A 13,245-nucleotide genomic window follows, 5' to 3' on the forward strand; every position below is an offset into this window, starting at 1 on the left:
GAAGAGTGGGAGGGACAGGGGCGCCCCTGGAGGGAGCAGGGGGAGGGGGAGGATGGAGCAGGGCGCCCTGCACAACCGCGCGCCTGGGGCGGGGAAGGAGCCGCGGCTCCGGGGACGTCGCCCGGCTAAGGTGTCCAGGGGGTGGTCCCAGGCCCCGTCCCCTTCTGCCCCGGCCGGGTCTCGGTAATTCTCGGGGGGTCAGGGCAGGGCCCGACTGGGACGGGCGGCGAGCGCACCCCGCCCGCCGTGCGCGGGCCCGAGCCGGAGAGTCTGTTCCGGGCCCGGGGTCGCCCCGCCCCGGCCCCGCCCCGGCCCCGCCCCCGCGCCGCCGCCGGCGGCCCACGTGATCAGCCGGGGTGCAAACAAGCCGGTCAGCTGACCCGTCCCGACTTGCGCCGTCATCCTGGCTATAAGCGCGCGACCTCTCGGACTGTCCGCTCCGACCGGGTCGCCGCCGCCATGCAGACCCCCTGCCTGCTGCTGCTGCTCGCCCTCGGCCTGCTGGCCGCGCCCGCCGCCGCGCTCGTCAGGTGAGCCCCGCAGCTCGCGCGCCCCGGTGACTCCCGGGCACCGCCTGAGCGCCCCGCGCGGCATGCGGCTCTGCCGCCCCCGCGGACTACTGCAGGGTCCACCCTCGGTCGGGGCGGGGGGACCTCTGCAGGTGCGGGGCTCGCCCAGAGCCCCCGTCAGCCCCGCGACCCTTCCTCTCTACCACCATGGGGTCGGCCTTGGGGGGACCGGAGGAAGCAGGAGGGAGGGCGGCTGTGACTGGGAGCCGACCCAGCGTCCCCAGGACAGGTAGGGTGGGAGCCTGTACTCAGGGCCCGCTCTCGGGTGGAAGTCGGGAAACCGAGGGGTAGGCCCAGGAGCCCGCTGAGCCTGGGCAAGTCATTTTCCTGCCTGGGGTCCCCTTTACTAGATGTGAACTGGTTGTGGTCCCACCTGGTGTGTCCCATGAGATCTTACCATAGGTCCTGGGCCGGCTGGGAGACCCTCTGGACACCAGAAGACCCACACGTCCCGGAGTCCAGAGGGAGTCGGCCTAAGGAGTGGGTCTGGGAGAACGGCCCAGCCGGCACCAGGCTGTGGGCGGCTCCCCCCACCCTGGGGCTGGGGCTTTGTCGCAGCAACACCAGCCGCCCCCAGTGAGGACCATGCCCTCCTCAGGCCTGGGGGGCTCCACTGGGCCCAGTGACTCCACGGACTATCAGGCCTGGGCCAGGCTGTGCCGTGCTGTGTCAGCTAGGCGGAGGGTCCCCCACCCTCCCGGCCTCGCAAGGCAGCCTGCTCGCCCAGCAGGGGAGGGGTGCGGTGCGCCCACCCCTTCCTGCCCCCACCCTTGCCCCCCCCACCCCCCGCGGGGCCTTTGTGCTCGGCTGGGGCAGGCATGCTTCCACCTCTGTTGTGGGCCTTTGCCTGTGGGCAGGTGGGTGAGGTCTCAGGGCTGCAGGAGCTGGCTGGGGCCAGAGCAGACCGAGCCTTGCCGAAGGGCTGGCTTGTGTGGGCGCCTGTGTGCGCTGTGGCCTGGGGGCGAGTAGTCCCAGCTGGAGCAGTTGTGGCGGAGCTCCTGCAGGCTTGAGCCTGCTCTGGCCTCAGCCCCAGGCCCTACCCTGGGGGTGGACGGCAGTGGGGAAGGAAGCCTGGGGCCTCTTGGGGCAGCTGAACCCCAGCCCTTCACATCTCGCAATCCTATGGGACCGCAGGCACCTGTTTCCTTAGTTGCTGGAGGGCGTGTCCCTCCCTCCCCCCAGGCAAGAACCTCAGGCTTTTCCAGCCTCTCCGGTCTTAGGCAAGAGGTGAAAGGCCCGTCTTCCTGGAGCACGCCCTTGGCCTGCGAGGAAGAGCCAGCTGTGACCTTGAACTCGAAGGTCCCCAGAGCTGGGAAGACATTTCATCCAGTAGCTCTGTTTGGTCTGGTGGCTGTCCTCTCCCACCTCCTGGGGTGGGTTCAGACCCCTGGGGAGCTGGGGATGGAGAAGGGCCCCTCACTGTGCTCCCTCCTGCTGGGTGGGCCACCCAGGCTGGCGTGTGTGCTGGGAAGGGTGCTCCAGGCGGGGCACTGGGGCTTGCGTGGAGGAAGGCAGGCCTGGAAGCCCCCGCCTCCAGGGTCCAGGCGCCAACCTTGCCCCTCTTCGGCCTGTGTGGGGAGAGAGCCGCTGGGCTCAGTGTGGCCTGGGGTGAGGACTGCAAGGAAACGGGGTCATGTGAGGGGGACTGGGGGGTGGGCAAGGAGGGCTTCTCGGAGGGGGTGACCTGGAAGTCCCATCTGACAGGCAGGAGGTGGCCACCCCATAACTCAGATGGGTAAACTGGGACCATCTCAACGTGGGGTCTGCGTGGAGAGTGGCGGGTTTGGCCAGAGGGCCAGGCAAATGGAACTCCACGGAGGGCTTTGGGCAGACGTGACAGGTGACCACCGACACCCTCATAGCCCGCACTGGTCAGAAGAGACCAGAACGGGCCCAGAGTAGGGACAGTGGGGTGCAGGTGTCTGGGGGGGCGGTTGGGCCTCCAGCTTGGATGTGGGTGTGGGAGCCTCCAGGTGGGGTGGCACCCAGCCAGCCCTGACGAGCCCGGACCCCTGTCTTGACAGGATTCCACTGCACAAGTTCACATCCATCCGCCGGACCATGTCGGAAATGGGGGGCCCCATGGAAGACCTGATCGCCAAGGGCCCCATTTCAAAATACTCCCAGGGGGTGCCCACTGTGACCCAGGGGCCCATTCCTGAGATTCTCAAGAACTACATGGATGTGAGTTTTGGTGGGGGCGGGGGGGGTGCGGCCAGGGGCTGGGGGAGCGGGTTGACTACGGACACAGTGGTAGACAGGGGCTGGCTCTTAAGACAAGTTCTGTGAGCCAGCGCGGATTTGGGTGAAATACTCGTGTTCTCAGCCCCAGTGGTTTTGGGGGCTTCAGCTGCATGGTATGGGGGAGGGGCTTCTGAGCCATGCCCTTCGCCATGGCCGTTGCCCGCAACCCCCTCCAGACTGAGGGCTCTGACCTCCCGCATCCTCCCCAGCTCCCCTGCCCGCCCTGGTCCTCGTCCCGGGGGGCTGAGAGGGTTGACTTGCGCGGCCCTGGCACCTCCCTGGCGTCTCCCCCACGTACCGCCCCCGTCAGCTCAGAGCTGGGCCGGCGTCTTCATCCTGGCGGTCAGCCTGGGGGGAGCTGTGTCAGCCCCTACGGATGAGGGCGCTGGGCACGGCACGGAGGAGCCCAGGATCGGGCCCAGGCCTGCCTGAGAGTCTGTGGGTGGGGGCCTGGGGGTCCCTGAGCTTGGATCGCCTGTGTGCCCAGGCGGCACTGACTGCCCTGGAGCTTCTGTGCTCTTGCCCATTCTGCTGGAAGGCCTGGGGCAACCTGTGGCCCAGTCCCTGGGCCCTACCTTCCTCTTCGGTCAGCGGCCAGCCCTTATGCCCACTGCCCGTTGAGGGGGAAACAGGCTCAGACGTGGAACATTCTGGAAGCCAAACAGCAAGCTGGGGCCAGGTCCTGGGCCCCAGCCTGGTACCTCTGGGGCTGCCCAGGTGACATCCTCTTTGCACCCCCCGCCCCCGGGGTCTTGGGGAGCCAGCTCCTTGCTGCCATCCATCCTCTGGTCCACTTAGGGTTGGGACGGGTGGCCTTGCCCTCTGTCCTGCCTGGTTGGAGCCCCAGCCGTGCCAGGAAGCTGTGGCCTCACAGGCATGTGATCAGGCTGGTCAGAGGGGCTGTCTGCCTGGGGCCTGACGGACCAGTTCCTGGTTCCTGTCCCCCCAGCGCGCATGCACGCGCACATGCACACACACATACTCACATTCACACACATACATACACGCGTGCACACACATACAGACACGCACACACGCATACATACACACATATACGCATACATTCACATACACATGCACATATACACACGCGCACACATGCATACACATACACACATACACACACTCATATTCTCACACACACACACACACACACACACACACACACACACACACACACGACGGAGATTTGCTGAGTCATTCTCTGACCCCCGTCCCCCCCCTCCCCCAAGTCTGGCCACTTCTGTCGGGTCATGAGTCAGCGGCTGCCGAAGTGGCCGGCAAGAGGTGACTGGAGGGGTTGGAGCCAGAATCCTGCAGCAACTGGTGGCCCAGCCTCCCTCCTCCCTGGGGAAGGGAGTGCCGGGGAGGCAAGGCCCAGATGACTCCAGACAAAAACGCCCACGTCCTCTGACCTGCGAGAGGGCCAAAGACGGGGTTTCCCTGGGAGGCTCCAAGGGCCACGTGCCCCCTTCATGCTCACCTGAGCCCTTGGTCAGCACCTGGGCCTCCCCCGGGGCAGCCTCTGCTGCCCTGTGTGCAGGTGGGAACGCTGAGGCCCAGAGCAGTGAAGGCAGCATGGCTGGCAGTGAGGGATTCAGCCTGCGCCCTCGGCCACCTAGATCCCTCTGCCTGGGGGCCCTCCAGGCTTGGCCCCGTGGAACCTGAGGCCCCAGAGTCAGGCCCTGACTTGACCCCCACGCTGGGAGGAGGTCTTCCCTCCTGGGGCCCTGGACCCGTGAATCACAGAGGATCTTCAGGCAGGCGTTTCAACCCTCTCGCGACACTGACTCCACTGCTGGCTTTGGGGCTTTCACATGGGGTGGTCGTCCCCCAGCTCACATGCAGGCAGGGGCGGGGTGGTCCCCAGGGGCCCTGGAACCCGAAGTGCCCATGGGTACCAGGACCGAGGGCTCGGGAGGGGCAGGTGGGGGTGGGCAGCCGAGGCAGCAGATCTGACCCTGGGGCCCTCCCCTGGCCCGGGCCTTCTCTGGGCCCCGTGGGGAGGTGAGGGTGCCCCTTGCCCTAGCCCTGACAGACCCTACCTCCCACCCAGGCCCAGTACTATGGGGAGATCGGCATCGGGACGCCCCCGCAGTGCTTCACGGTGGTCTTCGACACCGGCTCTTCCAATCTGTGGGTCCCGTCTATCCACTGCAAACTGCTGGACATCGCCTGCTGTAAGTCAGCCTGTCCCACGCCTCTCCCTGGTGGCCAGAGGGAGACCGAGGGCCGGGCCCAGCCCCTGCCTGCCATGGACGCAGGAGGGTAGCGGCCCTGGGGAGGGGCATGCAGCCCTCCATCCCTCTCCCGCATGCGCTTTCCCCGCGGGCGCTAGGGCTCAGCTGTCCAGCCTCAGCCCACCTCCTCCAGTCCTGGGGCGTAACGGTGGGCAGGCACAGACCTCTGGTGGCCCTGTCCTGGCACCTTGTGGGCAGCTTGCAGCTCCCACCTCTCGGCCACACCAGACAGGCTTCCCTCCCTGGGGTCTCCACCCTTGCTCGCATCTGGGCTGGGACCGTGGGAGCCAAGGATGGAGCGAGTTGGGAGGGTGGTTGGTGGACGGGCTGCAGCAGGCGGCGGGGGTGCCCAGCGGGTCTGGTCGTGGCCCGGCGGGCAGCCTGACGGGCTCCCGGCCGGTGCAGGGACCCACCACAAGTACAACAGTGGCAAGTCCAGCACGTACGTGAAGAACGGCACATCCTTCGACATCCACTACGGCTCAGGCAGCCTGTCCGGGTACCTGAGCCAGGACACCGTGTCGGTGAGTCCGTCTCTGGGCCACTCCCCATGGAGGGGGTTTGCCCTCTGAACCCCAGGGCAGGGGTCTGTGCCAGCTCCCCAGAGGGGCTCTTTAGTTCGGGAGGCGAGCAGTGGTCAGCTGAGCGAGGGGCCTGGGGGTTCAGCTTGAGCAAAGACCCAGAGGTGGGGAGCTCAGTGTGCTTGGTGGCGAGGAAGTGGTAGTGGGACGGGGACAGGGACGGGGTGGACGACAGCTGGGAGATCGGAAGGGGAAGTGGGCAGAGAGCCATTGAGGCACAGGTGTAAGAGTGCCGGGCAGGGCTCTGGGACCAGGACCCCCGTGGGTGGTTAGTGGTGAGGCCCCTGGCCACAGAGCCGGGTGGAAGAGCCAGTGGGAAGATGGGGTCCCGTGCTGACGTGTTGGCTTTGAGATGCCGTTGGGTGATGGGGTCAGGCATGGCCGGGGTTCCTGCAGCTGGAGCTGCTGGCAGAGGGGCACCTGCAGAGGATGCTGGGCGGGAGTGGGCAGCAGCCGGGGTGGCTGGGGGGCAGGGGGCGCCTGCAGGATGTGCCCACCTGCCCCGGGGAGGGCTGAGGGGCCCTTGTGGGCTCTGCCCGTGCCCCTGCGCCTCTCACGAGCTCTGGGGTGGAGCTGCTGGGGCCAGGCCGCAGGAGGGGCCCGGGTTGGGACTTGTAGAGGAAGAGGAGCAAAGCAGAAGATGGTCCCCTCGCAGCCCCCAGCCCCGGGAAGGCCGCGTACTGCAGTACTTGGATGGGGGAATGGCAGAGGCGTGGGGGGAGGGGCAGGGGCACTGTGGTTCCCTGTGGGCCACCCCTCCCCCTCCTTATCTGCCTGCCCAGGTTTATCTGCAGGGGCCGCTCCGCCACGTTCTCTCTGGGCCTGAGATGGGATGTCACCCAGCACGTTCCCCTCCTAGGTTCAGCCCCAAACAGCCATTTCTTCCCACATCCTGTGCTGTCTTTATCTGCAGCTCCTGGTGGCGGGAGGGGGGGGGCGGGGGGGGCGGGGGGGCTGTGTGGCCTTGAGTCCTGGGTCGGGTCATGGGTTCCCCAAGGGCAGGAACAGTCCAGAAGGGAGAGCTGTGGGTGGGAAAGCCTGAGCTCACAACCCCACTCTCCCTCCTCCCTCCATTTGCATCTATCCTTGAAATATTCCTGGCAGGGTGTGGGCCCCGCACCCCTGTTGTCCCCACCTGTGTCCGGCCGGGGTTGCCAGCCCTTTTTTCTGGGTCCTCTGCCCTTCTTGAGTCTCCTGTGTGCTACGTGACAGGCACCGACTGAGCTGGGCTTTGTAGCCGTGGCTGCCCTCGCAGGGACGGGAGGTGATGGGCTGCCCAGGGTCCAGCGTTGGGCTTGGCGGGCCACGTGGCCCACTGACTCCTCCCCGCCGCCGTGGCCCTCAGGTGCCCTGCAAATCAGGGCTGTCGAGCCTGGGCAGCATCAAGGTGGAGAGGCAGACCTTCGGGGAGGCCACCAAGCAGCCGGGCATCACCTTCATCGCAGCCAAGTTTGACGGCATCCTGGGCATGGCCTACCCCCGCATCTCCGTGAACAGCGTGGTGCCTGTCTTTGACAACCTGATGCAGCAGAAGCTGGTGGACAAGAACATCTTCTCCTTCTACCTGAACAGGTGGGTTAGGGCGAGCCCCTGTCATGCTGGCCCTTCCCGTGGCCCCCGGCCAGGCGCTGGGTCACAGCTCCTGACCTCCCACTGCAGGATGGGTTGGCGCCCTCTCACAGACGGACAGGCAGCCCCTCCAGAAGGCTGTGTCTCACCGGGGTCTGGGATCTTGGAGAGCCAGAGCTGGGCCGGGGTCTTGGCAGGGTTCCCCCCCACGTCAGTCTGCCCACCATTCCCGGGCCTGGTGATGGGCAGATGTGGTCTTAGCCCCCGGGTCATTTTCGGCCCACAGGGGACCAGGCCACGAGCCTCAATCTGTGACAGGAGTTCTGGAGGCAAGAGGGCCAGGGTTTTCCTGCGGGGGTGGCCTCGGGGAGGGCTTGGGGCGATGTTATGTGGGAGGCCTCCCCGGGGGTGCTGCTGGGGAGGGGGTCCTTGGGGAGAGGTCTCACTCTTCTAGTTCCCGGCCTCTTCCCAGGACGACAGTGCTGCGGGCCTCGAGAGGGAGCCCAGACGGGAGGGGGATGCAGCTGTGCTGAGGGTGAGGCTGCGGCAGGGCGTGGGCCGGGTGGCCGCTGCCCTGAGCTCTGCTCATGGTCACCGAGCCCTACGTGCCCCCCCCGGGGTCTGACCCCGGGCATTACTGGCGGAATTGCAGCCCAGAGCCCTCGGCCTGGCCTCTGTGGGAACTGCCTTCTGTCCTTTGCTAGGTCAGTGGCAAATACTCAGCAGCTACTTGGGGCCAGGCCACCTGCTAGATGCTGGGGTGCAGGTGAACAGTAGGGCCGTTCCCCCTGAGTTCTTGGGTCCAGGGGAGGCAGACGAGGTGCAGTGGACCCGGGAGATTGGCCAGGCCTGGGACTGGGGACGGGTGGCCCAGCGCTATGACTCCCCGGGTGATGGGCTGAGGCAGGAAGTAGGCTTGCAAGGGCAGGGCTGAGGGTGCGGAGGGGCACTGGAGGTGAGATCTGCTTTCCACACAATGGGTTTTGGAGGTGACAGAGGTGGAGGCCACAGTGGTGGCGGAAGGACAAGCTCAGCAAGGCGTTTCTGAGTGCTGGGGACAGCCGGGCAGACGTGCTGAGCTCAGAGTATTAATATAAGCGTAAATGAGAGGTGGGGAGAGTCAAAAGCTGAGATCTGAAGGGGGAGCGAGTCATGGAAGGATCTGGATGGAGGTCATCCTCGGGAGCAGCAGGTGCAAAGGGCCTGGGGCAGGAACAGCTGGCTCAGCTTCTCTCAGGGTTGCCGGCACCTACTGGAAGCCCTTGGTTTTTCTTCCAGGCAGGTAAGGTCCCTGCTCCTGGAGCTGTTAGCATTCATGTTCTCGTCTGCCTGCTGGCCTGACCCTGGCCGTCCTCAGCTGGCAGACCAGGAGCCCAGAGGCCCAAGCAGGATCTCTTCTGCTCAGGATGGGGCTTGGCCTGCGGTCCACACTGGTTGTAGGATCAGAGCCCCTCCCCCCTTCTGGATACTTCCACCCCTGCCCGCCCAGGGAGAGTCCTGCTCTGGGGCACCTGCTGAGATCGCTCCTCCCATTCCTGATTTCTGACCTGGTCCCAGCCTGTGCCTGTCCACCCAGTCCTCGGGCTGGACGCCTGGTGCAGGGGTGGGCAGGGCAGCAGACTCCCTCCCTCCTTCCCCCCCAGGGACCCAAATGCACAGCCCGGGGGTGAGCTGATGCTGGGCGGCACCGACCCCAAGTACTACAAGGGCTCGCTGATCTACCACAACGTCACACGCATGGCCTACTGGCAGGTCCACATGGACCAGTGAGTACTAGGTCGGGCCCCTCCCTTGGCTCCCCAGGGGGCGTGGTTTGTGGGGACCCCGCCCCCGGCCTCGCACTCAGCAGGGCCTTGTTGCGGTGGAGGGGGGCCGGGCAGGGTGGGCCTGGACCCTGTGTCTCGCCAGCCCTAGGTGCTCTGGCCACCTTCTGGTGCCCAGCCGAGCTCTCGTACCCGGGCTCCAGCCAGTGTCCCCTCGTCCACAGGCTGCCTAGGGGACTGTTAACCCTGCTCTTGGCTTCTCCAGCCGCCTCCCCTCCCCTCCCCTCCCACCCAACTCTGCTTGGGCTGAGTCCTGCAGTGGGGGCGGGGTCTCCAGGTGGCCCTGGGAGGGGACTCACACCACCTCGCTGCAGGGTAGACGTGGGCAGCAGCCTGACCTTGTGTAAGGGGGGCTGTGAGGCCATCGTGGACACGGGCACCTCCCTCATCGTGGGCCCCGTGGAGGAGGTGCGGGAGCTGCAGAAAGCCATCGGGGCCGTGCCGCTGATCCAGGGCGAGGTGAGCAGGCGGCGGGGCCGGGTGGGGAGGACGGGCACCCCGGGCCGCCGTGCCCCTCCCCCTGCACATGCAGCGTCTCCTCGTCCCCCCTTAGTACATGATCCCCTGCGAGAAGGTGTCCAGCCTGCCCAAGGTCACCGTGAAGCTGGGGGCTAAAGACTACACGCTGTCCCCAGAGGACTACACGCTCAAGGTGAGCTGGGGGCTGGGGGCGTGGGGCGGAGCACACCCAAGGGCGCGGCCTGGGTGCTGACCTCCATTGGCCGTCACAGGTGTCGCAGGCTGGGAGGACCATGTGCCTAAGCGGCTTCATGGGCATGGACATCCCCCCGCCCGGCGGGCCGCTCTGGATCCTGGGCGACGTGTTCATCGGCCGCTACTATGCCGTGTTCGACCGCGACCAGAACCGGGTGGGCCTGGCCGAGGCTGCCAGGCCATAGCTGGCTCCCCGCCCGCTGGCAGAGTCCGGAGGAGGGTCGAGGAGGAGAAGGCCTCACCCCTGCCCTCCCGGCCACCCCACCCCGCCACACACTCACACTCACACTCGCACTCACAGCACAGCTCTCTGGAGGCTGCCCGGGTTCCCTTCTGTGGTTTCCCCCTCCCTGGTTTCGGAAAAGCTGCCTGCTTGTCTGTCTGTCTGCTGGAGGGGCGGGTGGGGGGCGGAGCCAGTGGGTGGCTGTGGTGCACAGGCTCCGTTCTCTAACCTGGAAGACCCAGCTCACTGGGCGCTGTGCATCCTAGGACCCCCAGCCCCGGGGTAGTTCCCTCCCCAGCCTGCACCTCGGGGGCCTGGCCACCCGGTACCGCCCAGCGCCAGGCTGCACTCTCAGTCGCCCCTCCGTGCAGCTGGGGCCCGGCGCCCTGCACTGCGGCCCCCACCCGTCTGCCCTAGACCCGGCAAGGAAGGGGCCAGCTGAGGCCTGAGGATGAGCTGGAAGGAGCTGGCAGGGGTGGCAGGGGACAAAAGCTAGTCCTGTGAGGCCTCAGTGGGGTCATCCTGGGGCTTGACTCCGTTGTGGAGGACATTGAGGGTGTTCTCTGGCCTGGGGATGGGGTAGGAGGGGAGGGGGCTGGTGCCGGCCTTCCCTGCGGCTGCCCCCTTCTTGAGTTGCCGGGAGCAAAGTTGGCATGAAAATAAAATCCGTCTAGGCCTCTTACTGTGTGTCGGCGTGTTTTGTGCTTGGTGGGGAGGGTGGTGGGGAAGGAGCTGGTGTGGCAGATGCCCTGCTGTCACTTCAGAGGGAGGGCTGACCCAGCTACCCTGGGGTGCACCTCTGGGGTTGCCCCGGGCCTGGCTCACAGACCCAGACCCCAAGACTTTCGCCTCCTGCCCAGCCTCGTGGCCAAGACGCCACTGGTGGGGGACTGGCTCGTATGGGGGCCTGGAGCAGTGATCAGCAGGGTAGGGCACAGCACAGGGCTTCTTATGTGAGTACCTTCATGGAGGCATGGTTTTCAGGTCCAGGTGAGTGTCCTCCATGTTTCCTTGGAAAATGTTCCACCAGCAGTGGGGCCCGGCAGTGTTCCCTGATCCCCCTGCACACATGATTCCGGCCTAGGAAAGAGGCCTGATGAGGCTGGTGCCACCTGGGCAGCCCACCTCTCATCTGGGCCTCCTCACCAGCCCCTGGAAGCCGTATCTGTGTGTGAGCCATGCCGATGCTGGAGCAGGCCAGCCTGGAGTCCTGGGGTTGCAGGGATTGAAGTTCGGAATCCCCTCAGGCCACAGTGACTTCCTGGCTGGTCCGGCCTGTTTGGTGGGGGTAGGCGGGAGTGGTCAGAAGCAGCTGCACAGCCAGGGGGGTTTGAGGGATGAATAGGAGTTTGTGAACACTTGGTGGTGGGCAGATTCTTCAGGAATGGGTAACTCTGGACGACTCCTTGGAACCCACCCCCTGCAGGTGTAGGGGTCTGGCTGATGTGACATTTGTCGCTATCCTGGTGCCTTCTCAGCCAGCAGGGCTGTGGCTGTCACTGACCTGGCCCCAGGGGGCCCGGGGGCCGCACCCCAGAGCTGAGCCCTTAGCAAGCGCCTTCCAGAATTACGAGAGTCGTGAACACGTGCCCGGTGTTCTCTGCACCTGAAACTCGAGCTGGGAGCTGGCAGAGCTCTGCAGGGCTGTAGGACAGGGCTGCCAGGGAGGACGCACCCCTCCCCTCACCCCCTGCCCGTTGACCATCCCGGGCCTGCTCTCCACTCTGTCCCCCTCAGCCTCCCACCACCCGAGGCCAGCAGGGGCTCACCGACTCACGGGCCCCTGCTCCACCCGCCCTGCTCACCGCGACCCTCGGCTGGAGGGTCCTCCCTTCTGGAACACGGGGACGAGCGTGGCGGGACGCCCCAGACCCCTGGACACTGTGTGGGTTAGTGCAGGCCGAGCCCCCAGCCCCTAGCCCAGACCATCAGGGCGTTTATGTCCTGCCCAGAGTCGGGCCAGTGCAGCCGCCCTGCGCTGCCCCCCGGAGGACCCATTCAGCCGGCCGGGATTCTCCGGACCCTGCAGTTTGACTCTGGGCTCAGACCCAGCTTCTGTGACCCGATCCTGAGCCTGGAGTCTCTGTCTAGGGAAGGAGGGTGACAACAGGGACCTCTTCGCGCTGGGCCTGATGGACACGATGAGGACCCCAGCACAGGGCCTGGCGTTCGGACGCTCCAAACACTGGCTCTCGTCCGGTGGGCGCTTCCCGCCTGGAGGACACCCAGCCTCGGGCTGAGCTCTCCGGAGCCCACCTGAGTCCGGCCCCTTCCCAGCGGCCTGCAGCAGGCTCCTGTGGGCCAGGCGCCCTCTCCTGCTGCCTGAGGGCCAGCTGGACGCGGGGGCAGACCAGCCCGTGGGCCGCTTACAGCAGCCTGTACAGCCCTGGGCAGCGCCTGGCCCAGGGGACACCAGGTGGCCTAGTTCACAGGCCACTCACAAGCCTGGGAGGGCCCCTTAGGTCAGACTCAGCCCGACCGAGGTCTGGTGCCCGCAGGCCAGGCCCTTGGGAAAGGGGCAGTGGGGTTTGGATGAGGGAGACTGAGCCCCGGTTCCCCGCAGTCCCCATCTGCCCTGAGAGACCTGTGGGCCCTGGGCCTGGGCCCCGCTGCGGGTGTGGTCAGGGCGGGGCCGGCTTTGCTTGGGAACACCGCCTGCTTGAAGACGGTTTTATCCACATCCTTAAAGCCAGCTCTTGCGCTGCGGGGTTCCTGACCAGCCCCGAAAGAGGCTGTACCAGGGTCAGCCAGGGGGTGGGGGCGGGGCAGGGGAGGGGCCTGGAGCGGGGGTGGGACGTGTCCAGGGACCGGGGTGCAGAGAAGGGCTCAGGCTCAGAGCGCACAGAGACTGGGGAGAGAAGTGTTCAGAGAGGGCCCGGCACAGGCAGGCGAGCACTCCGAGGAGAAGGGGTCCCTGAGAAGGACCCAGGCTGGGAGGAGAGAGGGTCGTGGAGGGAAGGGAGGCCGGTTGAGAGGGTCAGAGCAGAGCCGGGCTTCACGGGAGGAAGGGCTCAGAGCACAGCCTGGGGGGAGGACAGGGGTTCAAGGGAGGAGAGGGAGGGAACAGGCTGCCACACAGAAGGGCAGCTTCAGGGGTGGCGGGGTTGGAGGTTCTGGGCTCCATGGGGGCCGGCAGATGAGCGAAGAGGACCCAACTCAGAGAGGGCCACTGCGCAGTGGAGTGGGGACTCGGGGCGCAGCAGGGGCTGGGGTTTCTACTTCGCAGAGGGTATCCTTGGGACTCTTGCAGGAAGGGGAAGCCACTTGGGGGCGAGTGTCAAA

The 13,245-nt window shown here is 66.4% G+C and overlaps 1 protein-coding gene across 1 annotated transcript; it reads left to right on the plus strand.

Annotated features, from left to right (window-relative positions):
• Window positions 1-372: 372 nt before the first annotated feature.
• On the plus strand, window positions 373-10,645 carry CTSD (cathepsin D). The gene is made up of 9 exons (XM_082659882.1): window positions 373-530; window positions 2,594-2,753; window positions 4,870-4,993; window positions 5,459-5,577; window positions 6,980-7,206; window positions 8,847-8,969; window positions 9,341-9,485; window positions 9,580-9,678; window positions 9,758-10,645. The coding sequence occupies exons 1-9, from the start codon at window positions 460-462 to the stop codon at window positions 9,923-9,925; spliced, it is 1,236 nt and encodes a 411-aa protein (XP_082516008.1). The 5' UTR covers window positions 373-459; the 3' UTR covers window positions 9,926-10,645.
• Window positions 10,646-13,245: the final 2,600 nt, after the last annotated feature.

Source organism: Grampus griseus (assembly GCF_964374135.1).
Source record: "Grampus griseus genome assembly, chromosome: 8".
NCBI classification, from domain to species: domain Eukaryota; kingdom Metazoa; phylum Chordata; class Mammalia; order Artiodactyla; family Delphinidae; genus Grampus; species Grampus griseus.

Bases quoted from the DNA above. Each gene is read 5' to 3' on its own strand.
- CTSD (XM_082659882.1), top strand. From the start codon at position 460: ATGCAGACCCCCTGCCTGCTGCTGCTGCTCGCCCTCGGCCTGCTGGCC. The intron at 531-2,593 runs GTGAGCCCCGCA...CTGTCTTGACAG, and splicing joins CCCGCCGCCGCGCTCGTCAG to GATTCCACTGCACAAGTTCA. The intron at 9,486-9,579 runs GTGAGCAGGCGG...GTCCCCCCTTAG, and splicing joins TGCCGCTGATCCAGGGCGAG to TACATGATCCCCTGCGAGAA.